Source organism: Mytilus edulis, chromosome 2 (genome assembly GCF_963676685.1).
Source record: "Mytilus edulis chromosome 2, xbMytEdul2.2, whole genome shotgun sequence".
Classification (NCBI taxonomy): domain Eukaryota; kingdom Metazoa; phylum Mollusca; class Bivalvia; order Mytilida; family Mytilidae; genus Mytilus; species Mytilus edulis.
Window position 1 is genome coordinate 12,055,624 of NC_092345.1, and position 24,586 is coordinate 12,080,209.

Genomic DNA, 24,586 nt, shown 5'->3' on the forward strand with positions numbered 1-24,586 from the left:
TTAATTATTTTTTTAGCTAATTTATTTTATATTTAATCATACTTGCGAGAAATTTTCCCCTTGAACTGGTTCAAGAGTTTATCAAAATAAAATAACAGAAGATCAGCTTAAAATTTATATCAACTATCATTTTTTCTGAAAAAAAAACCATTGGGTATACTTACAAAAAACACCATCCTGTTGCATTTTTTTCTCAGAATAATATCTTAAAATTGAATTTATCTAATGGAATATGTATAAACCTTACCAGCATGTACCGAGGAATCTGCCCGAGGGATGATAGGCCAATCGGGATACCCTATAGGGGGCATGACCTTCTATATCTGCTACTGGTTCATCACTGAAAGTTAAAGATCACTATAAATAATGTCAGATAATGTAATAAATATGTTATTATTGCTTTTTATACGACCGCAAAATTTGAAAAATTTTTCGTCGTATATTGCTATCACGTTGGCGTCGTCGTCGTCGTCCGAATACTTTTAGTTTTCGCACTCTAACTTTAGTAAAAGTGAATAGAAATCAATGAAATTTTAACACAAGGTTTATGACCACAAAAGGAAGGTTGGGATTGATTTTGGGAGTTTTGGTCCCAACATTTTAGGAATTAGGGGCCAAAAAGGGCCCAAATAAGCATTTTCTTGGTTTTCGCACTATAACTTTAGTTTAAGTGAATAGAAATCTATGAAATTTTAACACAAGGTTTATGACCACAAAAGAGAGGTTGGGATTGATTTTGGGAGTTTTGGTTCCAACAGTTTAGGAATTAAGGGCCAAAAAAGGGCCCAAATAAGCATTATTCTTGGTTTTCGCACAATAACTTTAGTATAAGTAAATAGAAATCAATGAAATTTTAACACAAGGTTTATGACCACAAAAGGAAGGTTGGGATTGATTTTTGGAGTTGAGGTCACAACAGTTTATGAATTAAGGGCCAAAAAGGGGCCCAAATAAGCATTATTTTTGGTTTTTGCACCATAACTTTAGTATAACAGTGCGTGAACTGGTGACAAAATATTATCGCCCCTGTAAACAGTGGGCTCTTCTGACTAGAGGTAATCGGTAAAGAATAGCGGAAAATGGTGTACATTGTTTACGAGCTTGAAATGAGCTAACACAGACGAACTGAGACGTGTCAACGTAATGTGAATATGATAATGCACCAGGTAAATTATTAATTGTTAAGTTTATCACATCATCGTATCTCCATATGATAGGTAAATAAGTGAATTTTCGATTTTAAGTGTCGTCAGGGTTCAAACCTGGAATCATGCCAACCTTTCATTATTTTTTTTTAATACTAACCTATAGTCGGAACATCTTGATTTTCTCCCAATTTGTAAAGTTAATTATGCTGCTTGACATATATTTTTTTTGGGAAAAAAAATTGATATGCAGTCAAATGTGGCAGTTTTTAATATTTGTTGCTATGTGAAATAAAGGGAAGTAAATTAAAGTAAAAGAAGGCGCGCTTTTTCAAAAAGTAAACAATTTAATTCAGATGCATAGTATTTTGTCAAATGATAAAGAATATCGTAGAAACTTGCTAGAAATTCATCTAATTTATAAAAGATATACAACATGACATACTGAAATCTGAAAAGGGGTAAAACCACCATACCTTGAACAAATTCAGTTAAAAAAAAGGGGGGGGTAAAATGCTACGAAATTTAGATTTTATTTATTTTTTGTCGACAGCCAAAAGATGATTTGACATGTAACTAACTACTTTTTCAATTTCATTGTAAAGTAAAATTGGCTTTTTTTGGGGTCTCTGTTTATTGTGGTCTGATGTTTTCAGGTTCTCTTTGGATTGCCAAATAATATTATAATCATCTAATTGAATGTTCAAATTATTTTGCAGCGATGGTGTGTATGGAAGGAAGACTGTCATAAAACCCAACAGTTCCGGATGGCCCTTTAAATAATTGCTTAACATCAATAGCGATGTAAGATTTTAAAAGTGTTTGATTTAGCACAAGTTTAGCCAGGTTTTCCTTGTAATTGTGGCAGAAAAACCACTAGACAGTGTCATGCATTGAAAGGATATCAAACGGATATTTTATGGAATGATTCTCATACATATAAAATCATATGCATAGGAATGTGGAGCTAGTGTCTTTCATGCAGCAATTTTTAATTTCCAATATAAACTCTGAAAAGACAAGAGCATAGAAATGTATACCAATGAGAAACATTCTTTGTGAATAAAATCATTCCAAAACTTAAATGTGTCATTAGTGTTGCATTATTTATCAGTAGAGATAATCAGATTCCAGTAAGATTGTCCAACTGATGGTTTTTGTTTGTAATCATTTTTGTAAATCTTAGTTGTTTTGACAATCCGGGCTGTGCATGTTGGCCGACTGCCCCTTTCAGTGTGAGACAATATTTTGTTTATGATAAACAAAATCACTGATTCAAGACTGGAGCGGACCCCTTTTGGGCAGTTAGTGCGAATCCTTTAGGTTTAAACCATTACATGTAATACGGGGGAGGGGGGAGATTTTTTTTTACAGAGTCAAACATTTTTCCTAATAATAATACATTGAGATTTAATATATACTTTGTTATATGTAGTGTGTATATTAAAGTATTGCCAACAAAATTCATCAAATTTGGGATCATAATATTGTTTAAGAAAAACCCTTAAATCATAAAAGTTCATAATCTTCTGTAACACACGTGCATGGTTAATTCGGATCACATAGAATCGTATTCAAAACAGTGTAGCTGTGGCCATTGATTGACAACTTTAAATTATCCCATTGACTGGGGCAGATTAGGTGAACGTGTGTCCGTAACGACAACTGCTCACTACTTACTTATTATAGATTTTAAACTGTGGGGTCACCAAAGGTTTTTAACGCCTTTAATATTAAAATAATTCGAAAAATTAATCAGGAATAACTTTATGTTTTGATTTATATTATTGATATAAATCAAAACATCGTGTTATTCCTGATTAGTTTTTCTAATTTCTATATTAAGGTGTTGAGAACCTTTTGTGACCCCACAGTTTAAGTGCCTTTAACAAGTACATAGTGAGAAGCGGTTGTTACAGACAAACGTTCACATAATCTGCCCCAGTCAATGGGATAATTTGAGGTCGTCAATCAATGGCCACAGCTACACTGTTTTGAATATGATTCTATTTTCTATTCCGATGTTATAAGAATTCGAAGGTTCATACCATTTACAATATCATTCAAAAAAATTCTGGGATTTTTTTTTTAACTATCAACGTTGAACCTCGAGGTTACATTGTAGTAAAAAAAATCCAATAAAAACGTTGAATGTAAATGATATGCACCTTTAAATCTTATATTGTAGGACTCATGTTGTTCAAACATAATGTGTTGATCAATTATGTTATGATGATTTTGATAAACTTCACATTAGGTAATCTTTCACGTATATTGATTACATTATATCGAGTTGTCCCAACGATATACTTGTCGGTGTGCTCGATCATACGAATTTACCGATATTCATATAGGCAAAATGACACAACTTTGAAAAATTCATGTGACGAAACTACATTTCGGAACACGTTAAAAATTGGATACCCAGAAAGCTACATTATTAAGGTTTGATATATATTTTTTTCAAAAAAAAAGAAAAATATGCAGTCAAATGTGGCAGTTTTTTACACACCCCTATGTTGAACAATAGGTTGTTCAATTTACAGCATGTTTGGCAATTAACTAATCATATATTAACACATTTAGCTTTAACATATACTTTATTTATAGTGGTTGTATAAAAGTTATATAATGGTTTTGTGTTTTAAGAGATATTCATCCCTATGCATATCGGGTTTTATGTGTAAATTGTCTCTCCTGTTTTTAGACCTTTTCTATCTCTTTCATAAGAAGAGTGACTTTTCTATTGTTCTAGTTTCACTGGAAATCCCACTGATAAGTAAATAGAAATCTATGAAATTTAAACACAAGGTTTATGACCATAAAAGGAAGGTTGGGTTTGATTTTGGGAGTTTTGGTCCTAACAGTTTAGGAATAAGGGGCCCAAAGGGTCCAAAATTGAACTTTGTGTGATTTCATCAAAAATTGAATAATTGGGGTTCTTTGATATGCCGAATCTAACTATGTATGTAGATTCTTAATTTTTGGTCCCGTTTTCAAATTGGTCTACATTAAGGTCCAAAGGGTCCAAAATTAAACTTAGTTTGATTTTAACAAAAATTGAATCCTTGGGGTTCTTTGATATGCTGAATTTAAAAATGTACTTAGATTTTTAATTATTGGCCTAGTTTTCAAGTTGGTCCAAATGGGGGTCCAAAATTAAACTTTGTTTGATTTCATCAAAAATTGAATAAATGGGTTCTTTGATATGCCAAATCTAACTGTGTATGTAGATTCTTAATTTTTGGTCCAGTTTTCAAATTGGTCTATATTAAGGTCCAAAGGGTCCAAAATTAAACTAAGTTTGATTTTAACAAAAATTAAATTCTTGGGCTTATTTGATATGCTTTATCTAAATATGTACTTTGATTTTTGATTATGGGCCCAGTTTTCAAGTTGGTCCAAATCAGGATTCAATATCAAGTATTGTGCAATAGCAAGAAATTTTCAATTGCACAGTATTGCACAATAGCAAGAAATATCTAATTGCACAATATTGTGCAATAGCAATTAATTTTCAATTGGAGTTATCTTTCTTTGTATAGAATAGTAGTTGATAATATATGTTGGAAATTTGCCAGACATGACTATGATGTCATTTTCTATTTTTATTTGCCAATAACTTTATGTAAATAACTTCATTGGAAATTTGCCAATATAAAATGTTGCTGATGAAGCTTTTTTTCCTTATCTTATCTAAAATGTTTTTAGATAATGTATGTTGGACATTTGCCAGACATGACTATGATGTCATTTTCTATTTTTATTTGCCAATAACTTTATGTAAATAACTTCATTGGAAATTTGCCAATATAAAATGTTGCTGATGAAGTTTTTTTTATTGTTTTATACAATAAACAATGTATATTCACTTTTACTACCAACCAATCTTTACCATTCAGTGATAACAAGCACTTTATTTTACATTTTAATATTTTATGATGTATTTAAAAGAGTAGTTATTGTTGCAAACTCCATTAGAAATTTGAATTGATATCAGTTTTGGAAAAAGGGAAACGGGGATGTGAAAAAAAGGGGGGGGGGTTTAAATTTTTCTCATTTCAGATTTCATAAATAAAAAGAAAATTTCTTCAAACATTTTTTTGAGAGGATTAATATTCAACAGCATAGTGAATTGCTCAAAGGCAAAAAAAAACTTTTAAGTTCATTAGACCACATTCATTCTGTGTCAGAAACCTATGCTGTGTCAACTATTTAATTTTAGATTTAAAAAGTTTGAAGAAGAAATCTTTAATTGATTTGTAAAATCTTGACATTTGTTTTGTGTAAAAAAAACCATGTAATGTCAAAAATTTGATCACAATCCAAATTCAGAGCTGTATCACGCTTGAATGTTTTGTCCATACTTGCCCCAACTGTTCAGGGTTCGACCTCTGCGGTCATATAAAGCTGCGCCCTGCGGAGCACCTGGTTTTACTTTAATATATGTGTGTGGCTCTGATCTGGCTGCGGTTTAACATCTTAGAATTGAGATTATATTCACATTTATATATGATTTATAAAAACAACCGGTGTTATGTCAATTATCAAATCATTGCAATATTACTTTGCTCTTCATGGGCCCTTTAATTAGAATAAAAATATCTTATCTCTGGAATCAAAATATCCTATCTTTGGAATAAAAATGTCTTATCTTATCTAATTATAACTATTAATTATTTGGTTATCAGATAGAAACATTTAGAAAAAATATCCTTCTTTGGGCCTCATAAGTTTTGTGGACCAGTATAATACTTCTTGGTTGGGATAAATGGGGAAGACCTCTTTCAAATTTCAAAATATAAAATTCTTGGTGCCATCAGTCATTGTTGGGGGCATCAGGGGCATTATTTATATCTGCCAGCTGTCATTATTTTCGTCTGAAAGTTCGCTGACCCCTTCTCTTTCAACATCACTTCAGGAGTGATCATGAAATCATTTTTGAGGTCAATGCATTTCATACCGTTGACCAAGAAGTTCTACTTCTCCCACCGAAAATTCCTCAAACTCGTCCTCTGAAATATCGGACATTTTTGTGTCTCAGAATGTTACAGACACGATACAGACCATGAAACGGCATTTTACTATAAATATTTACTATAATTTTGCGTCCTTGACATCGGCAAGTGAGAGAGGAAAGTGATTGGATTGTTTTATTTAGAACTTCCATAAAAGGAGTGCGACCTTTTGCACTCGTGGGAAAAATCCAATTACCGCGCCGACGGAAGTCGGATTATTACTTGATATTATTCTCCGTTCGATTGTTAAAATCGTTTTTCGTAATTTTATCATAATATTAATCAAAATATCCATGAAATTAAATTTAACTTTCCTTCCAAATAACCTTTTCTCGACCAAAAAGGTCACATGTTTTGTACAAAATGGCGGCGGCTTATTTTGTTTGTTGACGCTACCAATCTTTCATTGTATTGAAGTATATATAAGGTATCAAATTCAGTCAGAATAGGTATTCTTTAACTGTGATATACAAGCTTCCTGAAAACCTATATATTTATTGGTTAAACGTAGCTTTACGGGGGGGAAAATGAGTTAAAAGACAAAAAATATAATTATCACGTGATTGTCAATGCCTAAAAGCATTGTTCGGCCTGGCTACGGGAATGCCTCAACACATTGTTCGGCCTGGCTACGGGGATGCCTCAACGCATTGTTCGTCTTGAAAAGGTTAAAAGAGTAGTTATTGTTGCAAACTCCATTAGAAATTTGAATTGATATCAGTTTTGGAAAAAGAGAAACGGGGATGTGAAAAAAAAGGGGGGGGAAGGGGGGGGGGGGTTTTTAATTTTTCTCATTTCAGATTTCATAAATAAAAAGAAAATTTCTTCAAACATTTTTTTGAGAGGATTAATATTCAACAGCATAGTGAATTGCTCAAAGGCAAAAAAAAACTTTTAAGTTCATTAGACCACATTCGTTCTGTGTCAGAAACCAATGCTGTGTCATGATCAACTATTTAATTTTAGATTTAAAAAGTTTGAAGAAGAAATCTTTAATTGATTTGTAAAATCTTGACATTTGTTTTGTGTAAAAAAAACCATGTAATGTCAAAAATTGGATCACAATCCAAATTCAGAGCTGTATCACGCTTGAATGTTTTGTCCATACTTGCCCCAACTGTTCAGGGTTCGACCTCTGCGGTCGTATAAAGCTGCACCCTGCGGAGCACCTGGTTGATCAATTAAACTGATGGACACATCTCTCAAACTGTTCATATAGTTTACTGATTGGTGAGATTTCCTTATTCATATAATGAAATGCTAATCTTGTTGGAGAACTTAACTAGAGGCTCTAAAGAGCCTGTGTCGCTCACCTTGGTCTATGTGAATACTAAACAAAGGACACAGATGGATTCAAGACAAAATTGTGGTTTGGTGATGGTGATGTGTTTGTAGATATTACTTTACTGAACATTCTTGCTGCTTACAATTATCTCTATCTATAATGAACTTGACCCAGTAGTTACAGTGGAAAATGTTAGTAAAATTTTACAAATTTTGTGAAAATTGTTAAAAAAAAATGACTATATAAAGGGCAATAACTCCTTAGGGGTCAATTGACCATTTTGGTCATGTTGACTTCTTTTTAGGTCTTACTTTGCTGTACATTATTGCTGTTTACAGTTTATCTCTATCTATAATAATATTCAAGATAATAACCAAAAACAGCAAAATTTCCTTAAAATTACCATTTCAGGGGCAGCAACCCAACAACGAAATGTCCGATTCATCTGAAAATTTCAGGGCAGATAGATCTTGACGTGATGAACATTATTACCCCTTAGATTTGCTCTAAATGCTTTGGTTTTTGAGTTATAAGCCAAAAACTGCATTTTACCCCTATGTTCTAATTTTAGGCGTGGCGGCCATCTTGGTTAGTTGGCCGGGTCACCGGACACATTTTTTTTAACTAGAAACCCCAATGATGATTGTGGCCAAGTCTGGATTAATTTGGCCCAGTAGTTTCAGAGGAAAAGATTTTTGTAAAAGATTACTAAGATTTACGAAAAATGGTTAAAAATTGACTATAAAGGGCAATAACTCCTAAAGTGGTCAACTGACCATTTTGATCATGTTGACTTATTTGTAGATCTTACTTTGCTGAACATTATTGCTGTTTACAGTTTATCTCTATCTATAATAATATTCAAGATAATAACCAAAAACAGCAAAATTTCCTTAAAATTAACATTTCAGGGGCAGCAACCCAACAACGAAATGTCCGATTCAACTGAAAATTTCAGGGCAGATAGATCTTGACCTGTTGAACAATATTACCCCATGTCAGATTTGCTCTAAATGCTTTGGTTTTTGAGTTATAAGCCAAAAACTGCATTTTACCCCTATGTTCTATTTTTAGCCATGGCGGCCATCTTGGTTGGTTGGCCGGGTCACCGGACACATTTTTTAAACTAGATACCCCAATGATGATTGTGGCCAAGTTTGGTTAAATTTGGCCCAGTAGTTTCAGAGGAGAAGATTTTTGTAAAAGTTAACGCAGGACGACGACGACGACGGACGACGCCGGACGCCGGACGCCAAGTGATGAGAAAAGCTCAATTGGCCCTTTGGGCCAGGTGAGCTAAAAAACCTGTCTCACAGAAACTAAATAGAAACAGGTTCATTTAAGAAATAATTCATGACTGCTGTAGATAGGTTGGGCATTTATAATCGATTATTTTACCCTGAGCATTAGCAAGGGATAAAATACGAATATAAGTGTCCAACCCATGGTTAAATGAAAACAAATCTACGGCTGCCATAATTTATTTCGATTCTAATAGGACTAATTTGGTAATTTTGTTAACCCTATACTTATGATACTGTTTTGGCTGTTCCATTTTACCCAATTTTGATAATATTAGTAAGATTATATAATTTAATAATTTTTTTAATGGCATTTTTCACTTATATATTTTATGAATGTAATTTTATTTGTTCTGAGGCGTACAAGAAGCTTTAAAACTCCTGGTAACATTTGGTTTTTTGGTTTACAAATCTTAGCCTATGTAAACTGATGTCGAAAAATTGAGAATATCTGGAAGTACAAATAAGTTGGAACAGCCGTTTTTGTGTATTACTGTGTTTGCGCTAAAAGTAGATATATTGTAATTATACTGGTTGACAATAATAGGCCATCATATTAGAATAATAAATATTGTCAGAAAAAAAAAATTATCATTAAAAAATTTGATGCATAGAATTCAAAATTGTGCTTCAAAACTACCAATGTTCAGAGTTTGGCAACCAAAATAAATAACCTGCCCAAGTTCCTCAATTTGAAAGACAAATTAATTACCTGACCAAGTTCCAGAGTTTGACTGAGCCGTCTTGACCACATGAGGCCATACAACAACTTTTGTCATCTAACTGTAATGTGGCTTGTGGATGGAAGACAATAGCACCAACATTACCATTATGTCCTAAGGGGGGAAAATCTCAGAATTATACAAGATATCTAGTACACTATATTTTCAAAATGAATAGTAAAAACAAAATTGAACAAACATGTGACTATTTTTTTATATTGGATTTTTTACAATTATTCTTAATTTGTCTTCATCTTTTTATTTTTAAATTGTTAATACATTTATGGAGTACAAAGAGTTTAACAAACCTCTAAGTTGTCTTATAAGTTGACAATCAGGAATAGACCATAGTTTACATAAACCAGACCTGAAATTAAACAAAGTATTCAGGAATAGACCATAGTTTACATAAACCAGACCTGAAATTAAACAAAACATTCAGGCATTCTAGCTATATATTCTTCCATAATTATTATTGATACTTTTGCTATGACTTATAAGTTGTTGTTTCTCTTTGCCTATGTAAGGTCATTCAAAATTATTATTTCAAAGTGCTATTTGTATTAATCAACTGGTGTAGAGGACAGCCCAGTCATCAAAGTGCAAAGTGTTAAAACCACAATATCAAAAGTGACACCTTATTCTGAATCTAAACTATAAATTAGTGTATGCATAACTGCAGTACATTTGGCAGAGAAGCTGCAATTACTATTTTTCTAGTCTTTTATTTGACCTGGCCCAGATCAAACCCATGACCTCACATGGAAGAGGGGCAGATCCTTCCACGAGACAAAACATGGTTGTTAAATAAAACCTCTTAAGTGGTTCAATAAAGAAGAAAGATATGACATGTATCACATTACTGTAAACCAACTTATTTTCGTAGATACTTTATTTCACGTTTTACCCTTTCTAGTCCACTTAGGGCCAATTTAATTTCTCGATTTTGTAATTTACCTGATGTAGTTCAATAATGAAAGATCCAAGCTTTACATATTCGTGACGATTTATATTTGCTTTATTTTCCTACTTGTGAAAATTGCGAAAATAAGTTGGTTTACAGTATATATAATATCTCAAAGAAAAATGAATTAACATAGTTATCTATGCTTACCATGATGATACTGCTAACATTTTACTATCAGGGCTAAATTGACAAAATGATAAAGGTCTAACATCTCCTATCTGACTGCATTCATTTGATATTGCCTACAATCATAAAAATACAAAATGTTTGCACAAGTTTAATTTTAATTGCAGCAAAATAATCATTTAAAAAAATATTTTATATGAGTTTGTCATAAACAAACTCATTTATGGGGCATGACTAGTTACCATTAAGATTGAAACAGCAGGTTATGATCAATAATTAATATGCATTTTTAAAATTGGCCACTGAAAATTAAACAGTCAAACAGCCATCCATCATCATCATTCTAATAGTATAGCTCAAAAAAAGTTTCATCTTGATTTGATATGTGTAATCATACCGAATCTCCTGAACGTAGTTGTAAAGCTGACTATCTTGCATAATGAATGCTAATAAAAATCTAGAACTATCACACTACTGTGACATGATGACAAACCACACCTGCCCATTAAGGTCTGAACTCCTGCATATCTTTGAACAGCTGATAATCTACTCATACCTGCTAAAGATCTAGAACTATCACACTACTGTGACATGCTGACAAACCACACCTGCCTATTAAAGTCTGAACTCCTGCATTTCTTTGAACAGCTTATAATCTACTTATACCTGCTTAAGAACTTGAACTATCACATTATTTTAAAAAGAACCCTAATAACCCAAACAGGTTCCTAATCCAGCATTTCCTAAAATTGTTTACTTACCCGAACCCGTTTGTGAAGATCCTGAACTTTGGCATTTCTTTGAGCTGATGATAACTGTACATGTTCTTTCTGATTCCTTATTCTTTCTTTAGCTCTGTTTATCAATTACAAAAGATACAACCTTTCAAACTTTTTAGTTGGAAAATGAATGAATTTGACAGTCTTCTATAGTCATAGACTTTTGTGTTTATATCTGATTAAATCATATTGAATAGATACAGGATCACAATGTGACTATGTAATTATGTACTTATATTTATCATCCTTTTACAAATACCAACAGAGCTATGTTTAAATATATCTCTTTTATAATAGTCTGATACATAATGATTAACAGTCAAGAAACCCTGTATAAGAAATTATCACTATTTTGTGTCTCTTTTTCTTTGATCTTTTTTTACCAATATTTTCTCATATCATGCCACTAGCTTGGGATAATAAATTATCGCTAAATACTAAGGGTGCATGTGCCATTATCAATGTTAAAATCAATGACGTCATTGGCAAAATAGCAACAAACTTGATGGTATTGTAACTGAGAAGCACCCTCTTGTTTGATTGATCTATAGATCTAAGTATGCAATTCTGATGAATCTTGGTATGTATGTTTTACCTTGGTATAGAGTATTCAGCTATCCATATCCTGGCTTCTTTCAAACTAGCCGGTCCTTCATGGTACCATGTGATATTTTCCTGTAATATTTCAAAATAGGAAAAAAGTTAATTATTTATTGTGCAGTGGATGATAACATTGAACAAATATTAAAAATCATTATCAACTTTTTACACTGCAGACAATATTTTGACACATACATATCTGATATTATTAACTAGTAAAAAAAAAGCAGAAAAGATATATTGGAAGTTAAATTTAAAACCATAATGTAAATCTTTATTCTAAAACATGGAATATAGCTGTATTTAAGAAACAATCTGGTTTGCAAATATGCTATTTTCATTTATAAAGCATTATGAATGGTTGAAACCTTGTTGATTTTTACCTTTTTTATTGTAATTTTTTATGGCATTTTTGATAGATTTTTTTATACTTCAGCTTGAATTTGAGCGTTTTTAATGACTAATTCAATCCAAATCTTTCACATAAACTAATTGAATTAACTGAAGTAGACACTTAAGTGTTTAAAAAGTGTCCAAATATTTTATCAGATGAACCTGAAGTTTTCGGCCAAAATCGGCCCTTAATTGACCTACTCCTTTAAATATATAAAGTGTGAGTCTTACCGTGCCTTTTAAACAAATAAATTTAATAACTGTTGAGAGTGGAGGAATATCGTAACATACCAATTATAGTGGTGGAATATGTTTCTTTAATGATTTTTATCAATCCTTTTCAAAGACTTGCAGAAAGTTGTGTTCTTTATATGTAATGTCATCAGATTGGTTGTGCTTTTACATAACGTCACATTATGAAAATTAAGAAAAAACTTAAAAATTTGATGTCATAATTGAATTTCAATCAATCAATCATTTACTGAGAACAAATATATTTCTCACACCAATCAAGACAGGTGAAAATAGTAGAGAAATCAGAGAAAGTTGTCTCATTGGCATTCATACCACATTTCCTTATTTTTATAATGCTTCTTTTACACTGAAAAACACAACTAAAATTTAAAAAAATAGAACAGAGGACTACTGCAAGAGAAGGTATCTATTGAAACTAAAATTGAGTGTCTACTGTATCTAATTGTTAAATTACATCATCTTTCTTTTTCTTTTCATCTATTTCTGTCTGTTTTTTCTTCTTTAATGTATCTTCACCAATCGTGGCTAAAATATTTCTCAACCTTTCTCTCCTGTCTGCTGGACCTTCCCCAAACAAACCTGAAAAATATACAATAACAATATTTGGAATATTTTATTAACAAAAGATACAGCCTTTTGTTCTCTTTTGTTCTGTTTTTCAAAAAACTGATTTCATATAAAACCACAACCTCCATTCTTAAAATCTAAAATGCAGTACCTTCTTTCTTCCAAATACAAGAATTCCAAAATTTAAAATTTCTAAAAAAATAGCATAAATTTTAATGAAAAAAGAAAAGGGAATTTCACTATGAAACAAAACCCGGTCTGCAAATGTTCTATTTCATATATAAGCAATATGTAAGAGCATATATTCTTTCAGAACAAACAGAATAACCATATTCTTTTTCTAGATGTAAATGTAAAATCTAAAAATATCTAAATTATCTCCCCTGATTAAACAAATACTAATTAGTGTCACATAAATATAACACCTTCATATTTTTTATAAAATTAAAATCATCGGTTCTTCTTAAATTTGAAAAAAAAATATTTCTATATGATAGTAACACTAATGACCATATTCAAATTAGATTTGCAAAAATACATTGCATTCCTATATAATTACATTAGATGTATGTTTCATTATGATACTTTATTCTGATTGGCTAACTGCACATCACATGTTATTCCGTAAGCAATTGCATTGCTCAATAAAACTTTTCATTCATGATAACACGTGGACCCACAATAAAGTGCACAGGTGAATTAAATAAAACAATAATAAAATTCGTGTTTTCATGATCATTGCTAAAAAAATGTAATTATAAGTCTTGAATGCTTCTTTTTGTAACTTCATACGGTTGTAAAAGCGTTGACCGTGCGCACATTTTTAGTATGCTAGTATGTTAGTACTTCAGTCAACGCTTTTACACCCCAATGAAGTTACAAAAAGAAGCATTCAATTCTTAAATGAACACTGCATTTTATTCTAACCATTAGAGATTCAGCACTGAGATCACGATTTCTATACTTAATACATTGTTATTCTAACTCTTAGAACTTTTGTTCTGCTAAAAGTACTTTGTAGCTATCGTTAAGAAAGTATCAATTAACAGTTTTGACAAGAAAAAGCCTTATATGTAGAGTCGTATAAGTTTGTTCAAATGAAATCAACAAAGTTTGTTCCTAATTGTAATCTACTGTAAGTGATTAAGGGCATTACTGTCCAACTTATAATGTATATTTGATGTTCAAAAGATAAATAATCTTACAGATAGGCTCCCCCAGCTGCCGTAGATTAGCTTTGATTTCTACATCATCAGTAGACACCTGTATCTGCCTTGCCTGTAATAATTCAAGGGAGATAATTAACAATTTACAAGTTATATAAATTATAGTTTTAATAAACATATAGAATGAGCAAGAGAACAAATTGCCAGAAGCCGTATTATAAATTTATTAAACAGCTAAGGTTCCAACTGACTCATGTCAAGTTGTCCTATGACATATTAGTGTATACTGTTGTCATGTCATCAAAGATTGCATATTTTGGCGTTAATATTGATTCACTTATAGGGTCTTTGCATCGGAACTAAACACATTTATTCAAAAACCAGTTGCTGGCATGATACCGGTTATGTTTTTCTCATATACATTGTATGTTATGATGGTATGATACTAAACCCCTAACGGGAAGGATTGTGCCTGATGTTTATATGATGAAATCATAATCTTTCAGTCAATTTAATTGACGTCTGGAGCTGGCATGTCAGTTAACTGCTAGTAGTCTGTTGTTATTTATGTATTATTGTCATTTTGTTTATTTTCTATGGTTACATCTTCTGACATCAGACTTGGACTTCTCTTGAACTGAATTTTAATGTGTGTATTGTTATGTGTTTACTTTTCTACATTGGCTAGAGGTATAGGGGGAGGGTTGAGATCTCACAAACATGTTTAACCCAGCCGCATTTTTGCGCCTGTCCCAAGTCAGGAGCCTCTGGCCTTTGTTAGTCTTATATTATTTTAATTTCAGTTTCTTGTGTACAATTTGTAAATTAGTATGGCGTTCATTATCACTGAACTAGTATATATTTGTTTAGGGGCCAGCTGAAGGACGCCTCCGGGTGTGGAAATTTCTCGCTACATTGAAGACCTGTTGGTGACCTTCTGCTGTTGTTTTTTTCTATGGTCGGGTTGTTGTCTCTTTGGCACATTCCCCATTTCCATTCTCAATTTTATTTAATGTAACTACTGATCATAAAGCTCCTCCTGTTTTTATACATCCTTGGCTTTCAAATTTCAGGTATGAGCATTCCTGATAAAGGCAAATCCAGAAAAGAGCTGCAAATTTATAAATTAATTTTTTTAATCATGTTTATGCAGTTTAAAATATGAAAAACAACACATTTTAAATTTCATGCCTTCCAAGCACCTCTAGGTGTTATACCACCATTGATTTTCCCCTATTAGTCTTTGTTAAATTTGCACTTTTCAAAAAAATGTACAGAATTTATCTTTGTTTCAAATAAAGAAATACTTGGCATGAGTAAAGTTTTATCCTGTCCAGTTCTATAGAAAAAAATTCACATAACATTTCATTGCATATAAGAAAATAACCATCATTGGAAGTTAACCAATCAAATTTCTCCCCTTATTTTATCTGTGTGCAAGGTTTAGTCACCATGTAACCTCAAGATTACAAAATTTTCTATAGAAATCCCAAATAAAAAATAATGGTGTTTTGAAATATCCAAGACATATGTTTATGACACAGAAATGGTTTTACTGCAATAAAATGTAGGATTAATTACCTACAACTGTCAAACTCAAGGAAATATTTTTTTCGACCTACTTTTGTATACAACCGGATGACGTACATGTACCATGATTTGGTGGTATTACACCTCTATGGATTTAACTTCATCAGGAACGTTAAAAGCTAAATATTGGAATGTCAAGAATGTATAATAACCTAAATAGTTGAAGGGGCTACTTGTTTATGACCAAGAAGGACATTTCTTTCTGTCTGACCATAAAGTCACACACATGATCTTTACCCCACACCTTATAAGAACTTTACGGACATTTGAAAGTTTCTTTGTGATACACTACCCTTTTTTTCTTTTCTAATTCTGCTAACAATTCAGCTTGACTTTCTTTGTTATCAGGCAGGTCAAATGTTCCACCTATTAATAAAACAACATACATTTTCATTACATTATCATTTTTCTATCAATCCTTCTATATCTTGTATATTGTATTTTACATCAATATTTTTAAAAAATCAACTCTATGTTAAAAATCTGTAACAAAATTGAAGTGCTTTCATGGGTTTACAGCTACATGTAGAGACAAAGAACAGAAATTTATATCCAATTATTCATGCAAAAGCAATATTACTAACAATCTGAAAAAACTGAATCTCTGACAAAAGGGTCAATTTACCAGGAACAGATCTAACAGTAAAACTTTTTTTGTTGTTGCATTTTTCATGTCAGACAAAGGGTCAGCCTAAATGTTGTTTGGTTTCTAGCTTTTATAACACTTTGACCTAAATGGTTGGACCTGTCTGAAGTATCTATTATGAGAACAATCCAAATACACAATGAAATCATAAAACACATTTCGAGGTCAACAAAGACAAGACCAATACCTTCATCATTTGACCACTTTTAAAATTGTGTATAGTGTAGACAAGGGACATTTTATATCATTCATGTGTGATTTAAACACTTATGTGAGATTTTAACATCTTCAAACATAATAGGATGATGTGAGTATTTATGGAGTGTGTGTAAGCATGTGAAGTATCAGAAATGTACTATGTACTATCACATCAGATTTATACTTGTCTTTGTAATGTTTGGTTACTGTACTTATTTTTATACATTTGAAATATATACTTGTACCTTTATAGAACTCTAATCGTGTTCAGTAACATTTTGAAATCATAAAGAGCAATGTTAACTTCTTACCCTGTGTAATATTTATATTCCCTGCAGCCTTCCCTGCCTCTATAGCATCACTTGACAAGGATCCAGTTGTTCTTTGACCGGTTAATCTTTGTCTTTCTCTCTCTTCCAAGCTTCCATAAAGAATTGGTCTCTTTTTCTCAAAGGTGAATTCTTCCTCATCAGAGTCCATTTTCTGAAGAAAATTTCACATAATTTAACAAATTTCTTTCACATTATTCATGTTATTAAACAATCTATGTTTACAAAAATGTTCATCTCTGATTCTTTTATCTCATATTATATGGAATTCACATTAGAGGGAATATTCCTATTGTTATCCGTCTTTTATGTTTGTGCTTTCCTAATGTATTTAATAAAAAAAAAATGAGAGTACTAGCAAATTTGTATACTATATAAACCCAGTTTGGGTGTATAACAAACAGGAAGTCCTACCTTAGATAAGAATACCTGGCGAGAAATAATATGGAAAGTCAGTAATACAGACCTGCAAACTATCCTGATTTGGTGGTATCATCATGAATTTCATGCCTCAACCCAAATCCTGATATCGGTTTCATAAAATAAGTTAAAATCCTGATTTTCACAAAATCTAACAGAAAAAAATAATTGTTACCAATTTTTCTAATCAATTTCTATAAATCTATATAAAGAAAATTTGTTTGTTTCACATCCCCTGACCTCAATTTTGGAACTGACCAGGCAGGCAGGGTTTAAAATTATGTTTTAGAATTCCACCTCAAATTGTTTGAGAATTGAAACAGATTTGAACTGCTATCTTAATATTACCAATTCACTCTTAAAACCATAGACTGGACTCATGCAATTGTTCACTGGTTGTTTTTTTTTCTGACAATATATTTCTGGAGGAATTCATAGATTTATAAGAAGATGTGGTATGAGTGGCAATGAGACATCTCTATCCAAATCAGAATTTGTAGAAATAAACCATAATAGGTCAAAGTACGGACTTCAAACAGCAAGCTATAAAAGGCCTAGAAATGACTAGTGTAAAGTATAAACCATAGACTATAGCAGAGGTGCAATTATTTTATATTTTTATTTGCAAACTAAAGAGGTGTGCCTACATTATTTTCATTTACCTGTGTATATTATTTGGTGGCATTTTGTTCGTTTACATTGTATATCATGAACAATGTCTATGGCGGCATTTTGTTCAAGGATAAGGTTGACTTTATGAAATTGTTAATTATCTATTCTAATCCCTTATTTTATTGATTTTGTATTTACATTGTGTCATAGATCAAATTTATTCGTTCAGCGTATATTCACTTGTTTGTTTTCATATGGGGATGAAGTCCCCTATTACAGTAGAAAATTCAATAAAAAAATTTAAAAAATCGGGAAAATTTCCTGAATTTTTCATTGTACTAATGAACTAAAAATCATTCAATGTTTTTTTGTCGTGTTTTTTAATTTCCGGATCTGCGCAGAACACATAACTCTACTTCCTTCTTCCGGTCTTGTTGTCGTGAGACTTTGATTAGTCTAGTAAAATATAGGAACTCAAGGAACACAATACCAATATTTCATTTTTAATCATTCTTTGTCTTTGGTATGAATAAACGTTAGGCCTACCTGATGCATTGCGCTTCTTTGTTTACATTGAACATGACATCATAACTTAAATAACGTCACAAGTAAAACATACCTGTCAACCTGTGACGATGAAAATGCAGGTCATGACTTTTTCGAGCTGAATTTCAGTATTTATGGTACATTTTCTTTTAATGTATATCAAAGACACCAAAACATCAATGCATGTTCACTTGGTTAAGTCATTTTAAATCTTATTTATTATTATTTCATTACACTTTTAAAGATTTTTATTAACTTGTGTATCACAGTCTTATGTCCTTTACTATTTGTCATCATCTAAAATTTATTTTTCAAATGTAATTTTAAAATGAGACTACTGGCTATGTAGCCTTTAAACATACCATGTAGAGGTATTACATGTATGAACATTCATCTCTCAATTGATAAGGAAATTAGACTATGATAAAATATAGTAATACAGTTAAAGGAAGTATAAATGTAAAAAATAATTTTCAACTTTTTTTTTAAAAATTGTATAAAAGTATAAAAATAATGAAAAGTTATTTTTTTAATATGTATTTGAATTTTATATTATTATGATTTAATCTTTTTCACCCATAAAACGTAAATCTAAGGAATAATTTTGAATGGTGACAAATAAGGGGAAGTAACTCTTAGTTGAAATATCTTTGTAAAACAACAGGGCAATTTATTTACGACCTGAAGCGAAGGTAATTGGTGTTAATCAACAGTGTGTTTGACACCAAAGCTGTCAAGTGAAGCCATGCACTTAATGGGTCACTTAATTTGACAGTTTACATAGCTAGATGAACTGCATGTTTATGGAAGAATTACGAATTTGCCGGTATTTCAAAGGAATATTACTTATGAAAATCAATCTCAAGGCTAAGAAATACGGGTGAAATCGGGTCAATTTTCGGAATTTCCGGGTTATTTCAATGACCCGGCGGGTGATCCGGGTGATCCCTCAGAATTGTGAAAATCTCGAGTCACACCCGCAGAATCCGGGTCAGTTGACAGGTATGGTAAAATCCCTAACAACAGAACCAAAATCGGAAACGTTACGGTATTTCCGTATCTTTTTTCTAACAAATATTTAAAATACAAAAAAAATAATTTAAACAAACTTCGTCCCCATTCACAGGTAATGCCTGCCTCATATTATGTCTTATGATTGTGTTAAGCCATTTCAATTGATATTTTATAGTGTGTCTTTCTATGTTGTGATGTTACACTATTGATTTAGGTAAGGGTGAATGTTGTTACCTATTAAAACGTTTAAACCTGTTGCATTTGTTTGTACCTGTCCTAAGTCTATTTTTTGGAGCCCTTAATAGCTTGCTGTTTGGACAGAAAAATGCTGCACAACTTGCACAAATATCATTCCTACCAACATCAGAGCCATACGGTATATGTGGAATGAATTGTATATGTATCAAACAATTCATTTGTTATAATAAAAACATGTACGATATAAAATAGTCTAATGGATATAATTGCTAACAAAATGGAACCTTTCACTCAGAGTGCTTGGCCTATTAGCAGATGAGATGGGGCCATGGGGGTGATCAGAAACCAGGTCCATTGGACATACCCATAGCCATGGAACGAATCCAGGTCCGTTTGCGACCAATCGCATTCGCCCCCTACACGTTCGCACCCAAAGTCCGTTTGCACCCTACACGTTCGCGCCCAATTCTACCGAGTTTTATATCATGTTTAGGTATTAGTAAGGTTTAGTGTATTACAAAAATGAACTCTCTATATATTTTTTCTTCTTTGTTTCTAAATAAAGGGAGATTATGAAAACATTTTTTATGTGTTTATAAAATCTTAATCATGTTTTGGTTAGTGTATTGCTATAAAAATTTCTTTGTCATTGTTTCAAAAGGAATTGGGATACTTACAGAGTTTTATTATGTGTTGAAAATAGTTCGTAATCATCGTTACTGTTACGAATTTGCAGTTTAAGAAGGTTATAATAGTTCTACAGTTATATATTTTCCGATATTTCTATTAGTTTCCCATATCATCCGTTCATCGTTGAAAACTGTATCTAAAATCATCCCTTTATCCTTGGTTGCTATCAGACGCTTACCTGTACAGTTGTTACTAGGGTGCTCTCTTCGAGGTCCGCGTTAGAAGTATAAATAGTGGTTAGCTTATCCAGTGTAAATTGTCATTCTTATCGGAGACGTCGGAAGAAGAAGATTAAAAAGGTAGGACCGTTAATATTTAAAGACGAGTAGCAGGAGTATTCAAACAAAGTGGAGTGTTTGAAACCTGTTGAGAAGATATAAATAGTTTCGGTTCCGTAGAAGTTGTATAAACAGGGTTAGTGCTAAGGTTTTGCGTTCCACATCTCTCACTATTGCAGTGAGTGTTTGCTGTTAAACCATACCTTAGTGCTACCCTGTTCCAACAGTTTTATAAATATATTTCAATAAAGTTTCATACGTACAAAGTTTACAACAGTTTGAATAGTTTCCATACATTCGTTTTATTCAGGTTTCAGCCCGTTTGATACATTTCGGTTCAGCCGGTTTGATACATTAAGGTTTAGTCCCGTTTTTAAACATTTAGGTTCCAGACAGGTTCCAAATATTTAGGTTCCAGACAGGTTCCAAACATTTAGGTTTCAGACAATAGTTCCAAACCGTCTGAACCGTTTCAAACATTTAGGTTCCAGACAGGTTCCAAACATTTAGGTTTCAGACAATAGTTCCAAACCGTCTGACCAGTTTCAATCATTTAGGTTCCAGACAGGTTCCAAACATTTAGGTTCCAGACCAGTTTTATACATTTAGGTTTCAAACCAGTTCTATACATTTAGGTTCCAGACTATAGTTTCAAACAGTTGGTTTTAAACAGTATCGGACAGAAAGGGTTTTAAACAGTTTTGATTCAACAAGTTCGGATTAGGTTGATAGGTGTTGAAATTCGTTTTATGTATTATAGTATTTGTTTCATATTTGATAGAGATAGTGTAAACATTTAATTGACTTTAGAACTTTTGAAATGCTTTTCAAATCCAGGAAACTGGTACGAACCCGAGGATAAAAATATCTAAACGTCCCCGCCCGGTTACACGTTACAAATGGTGGCTCAGCGGTGGGATTTGTCGAGCATTTCTGTTTAGTATTTTGTGATTGTCTATGACTGTCCGTCCGTCGGATGGGGACCTTAAATCCGAGGTCCCGTGTTCAGGAAGTACCACATCCTGTGCACGTTAAAGAACCCTTTACAACAACTCTAATTGAGGGGTCCGTAAGTGGCCTGTTGTGAGGCAAAATTGTTTTAAACTGGTTTTTGGCAACACAACTTTTCAAGTGGTACTCAAAATATTATATTTGAAACGGTTATATCTGGTCAAAATTTAATTTAAGTTCAGTATTCAGTTGCTTGTACAAATATGAATTAAAGTAGGATATTTTGAAAATAGAAAGTTAACAAACAAAACAGAAAGAACATGCAAGTCGAAAGAGGCTGACAGGAACCCCGGAACTGTGAGTAGGCTAAGGTACCCCTAGGTCTGACGTTTGTCAACAGATTGTTGTAGGAAAGCCATTAGTTGGTTATCATGGTATAACCCTCGGTGTACAAACAGTTGCTGGGAGAGATATTCTGCGGAATGAGTGGATACATTGAGGTTTAAAGTAGAACCTTGGTATGGTGTCAGCTAGTTTTAACGAGAACAGTTTTGATTGTGTTTTGATTAAGTCAGTATAAAATTGTAAAACTCATGCGAGGACGCATGAAATCGGAGGCGTGGGTAGTGTTACGAATTTGCAGTTTAAGAAGGTTATAATAGTTCTACAGTTATATATTTTCCGATATTTCTATTAGTTTCCCATATCATCCGTTCATCGTTGAAAACTGTATCTAAAATCATCCCTTTATCCTTGGTTGCTATCAGACGCTTACCTGTACAGTTGTTACTAGGGTGCTCTCTTCGAGGTCCGCGTTAGAAGTATAAATAGTGGTTAGCTTATCCAGTGTAAATTGTCATTCTTATCGGAGACGTCGGAAGAAGAAGATTAAAAAGGTAGGACCGTTAATATTTAAAGACGAGTAGCAGGAGTATTCAAACAAAGTGGAGTGTTTGAAACCTGTTGAGAAGATATAAATAGTTTCGGTTCCGTAGAAGTTGTATAAACAGGGTTAGTGCTAAGGTTTTGCGTTCCACATCTCTCACTATTGCAGTGAGTGTTTGCTGTTAAACCATACCTTAGTGCTACCCTGTTCCAACAGTTTTATAAATATATTTCAATAAAGTTTCATACGTACAAAGTTTACAACAGTTTGAATAGTTTCCATACATTCGTTTTATTCAGGTTTCAGCCCGTTTGATACATTTCGGTTCAGCCGGTTTGATACATTAAGGTTTAGTCCCGTTTTTAAACATTTAGGTTCCAGACAGGTTCCAAATATTTAGGTTCCAGACAGGTTCCAAACATTTAGGTTTCAGACAATAGTTCCAAACCGTCTGAACCGTTTCAAACATTTAGGTTCCAGACAGGTTCCAAACATTTAGGTTTCAGACAATAGTTCCAAACCGTCTGACCAGTTTCAATCATTTAGGTTCCAGACAGGTTCCAAACATTTAGGTTCCAGACCAGTTTTATACATTTAGGTTTCAAACCAGTTCTATACATTTAGGTTCCAGACTATAGTTTCAAACAGTTGGTTTTAAACAGTATCGGACAGAAAGGGTTTTAAACAGTTTTGATTCAACAAGTTCGGATTAGGTTGATAGGTGTTGAAATTCGTTTTATGTATTATAGTATTTGTTTCATATTTGATAGAGATAGTGTAAACATTTAATTGACTTTAGAACTTTTGAAATGCTTTTCAAATCCAGGAAACTGGTACGAACCCGAGGATAAAAATATCTAAACGTCCCCGCCCGGTTACACGTTACAGTTACCTTTATAAATTGGGCGCGAACGTGTATGGTGCGAACAGACTTCGGGGGCGAACAAGTGAGGTGCGAACGTGTAGGGTGAGAAAGTATATTGGGCGCGAACGGACCTGATACTATAATAAATAATAAATAAATAAGCTTTATTTAGAGTCGGCATGGTATATAAAACATAGACAAACATAAGCTCTAATGAGCTTTTAACCGACATAATATATACCCCATGGAACCATATATCCAATGGCAAATCATCGGCAAATGGGATGTCAGGTAAAATTACCTAACCCACAAGTTCTTAGGGAAAAAACTAAATGTCATTTAATGAAAGAGGGTCATTTCCAAACTGTCTTGACTTTAACATTGAAATCTAAAAATCATCTCTTTACTATAGACTTTTATTTAATCATTAATGAGCGAGATACATGACAAAAGATCGCTAGGACACCCATTAGAGTAACAAGCAATACCATTGTTTAAATTATTTGATGTTTGGTGATTTTTTTTAACTTACGGTTTGAATTTATAACAGAAAATTACTGGAAAAATACGCTAAAACTGCGCTTTTTTTCGATACATGGGCGCAGACATATTGGATTTGGAACTTCCGGTTTCTCGATCAAGCCAAGATTCAAACGAAAGTTGACAAAAGATGAATAATAACGAACTGTTTTTGTTAAACATTTCCGAATGTCAATGTGAGATGTGAACGCCACCTATTCTGTATAAATGTTAATAAATATCTTACTTAAAAAATTGAACGCACCCAATATTGATTTGTTCCGCATACCTTACCTGTTACCTGTTACCTAGTCTTTATCTTCCTCCTCTAGCAGGAGCTTCGCTTCTATAGCGTACTTCTTATTTGCACCCTTATTAATTGCGCCCTAACCCTTGCACACGGGGCACTCAAAAAATCAGTTATACATGTACAAAGTTATTATAACATTAACATATATACAGCATGCGGACTAATACATCACCATGTAAACGAAGTTAACTATATATTTTACACAAAATA

General features: G+C 32.5%; 1 protein-coding gene across 1 annotated transcript in view; it reads right to left on the bottom strand.

The window, feature by feature from the left end:
* The window catches only part of LOC139510144 (U4/U6 small nuclear ribonucleoprotein Prp4-like), a 28,727-nt gene extending 4,525 nt beyond the window's left edge, over nucleotides 1–24,202 (bottom strand). Inside the window, exons 1-11 of the mRNA XM_071296463.1 lie at nucleotides 24,080–24,202; nucleotides 17,070–17,241; nucleotides 16,207–16,280; nucleotides 14,364–14,436; nucleotides 13,046–13,170; nucleotides 11,939–12,018; nucleotides 11,326–11,419; nucleotides 10,586–10,680; nucleotides 9,780–9,838; nucleotides 9,462–9,585; nucleotides 248–340 (exon numbers count right to left, since the gene is read on the bottom strand). Of these exons, the coding sequence (XP_071152564.1) occupies nucleotides 248–340; nucleotides 9,462–9,585; nucleotides 9,780–9,838; nucleotides 10,586–10,680; nucleotides 11,326–11,419; nucleotides 11,939–12,018; nucleotides 13,046–13,170; nucleotides 14,364–14,436; nucleotides 16,207–16,280; nucleotides 17,070–17,238 (986 nt within the window). The 5' untranslated portion in view covers nucleotides 17,239–17,241; nucleotides 24,080–24,202. The remainder of the gene's footprint in view (nucleotides 1–247; nucleotides 341–9,461; nucleotides 9,586–9,779; nucleotides 9,839–10,585; nucleotides 10,681–11,325; nucleotides 11,420–11,938; nucleotides 12,019–13,045; nucleotides 13,171–14,363; nucleotides 14,437–16,206; nucleotides 16,281–17,069; nucleotides 17,242–24,079) is intronic.
* Between the last annotated feature and the right edge of the window lie 384 nt (nucleotides 24,203–24,586).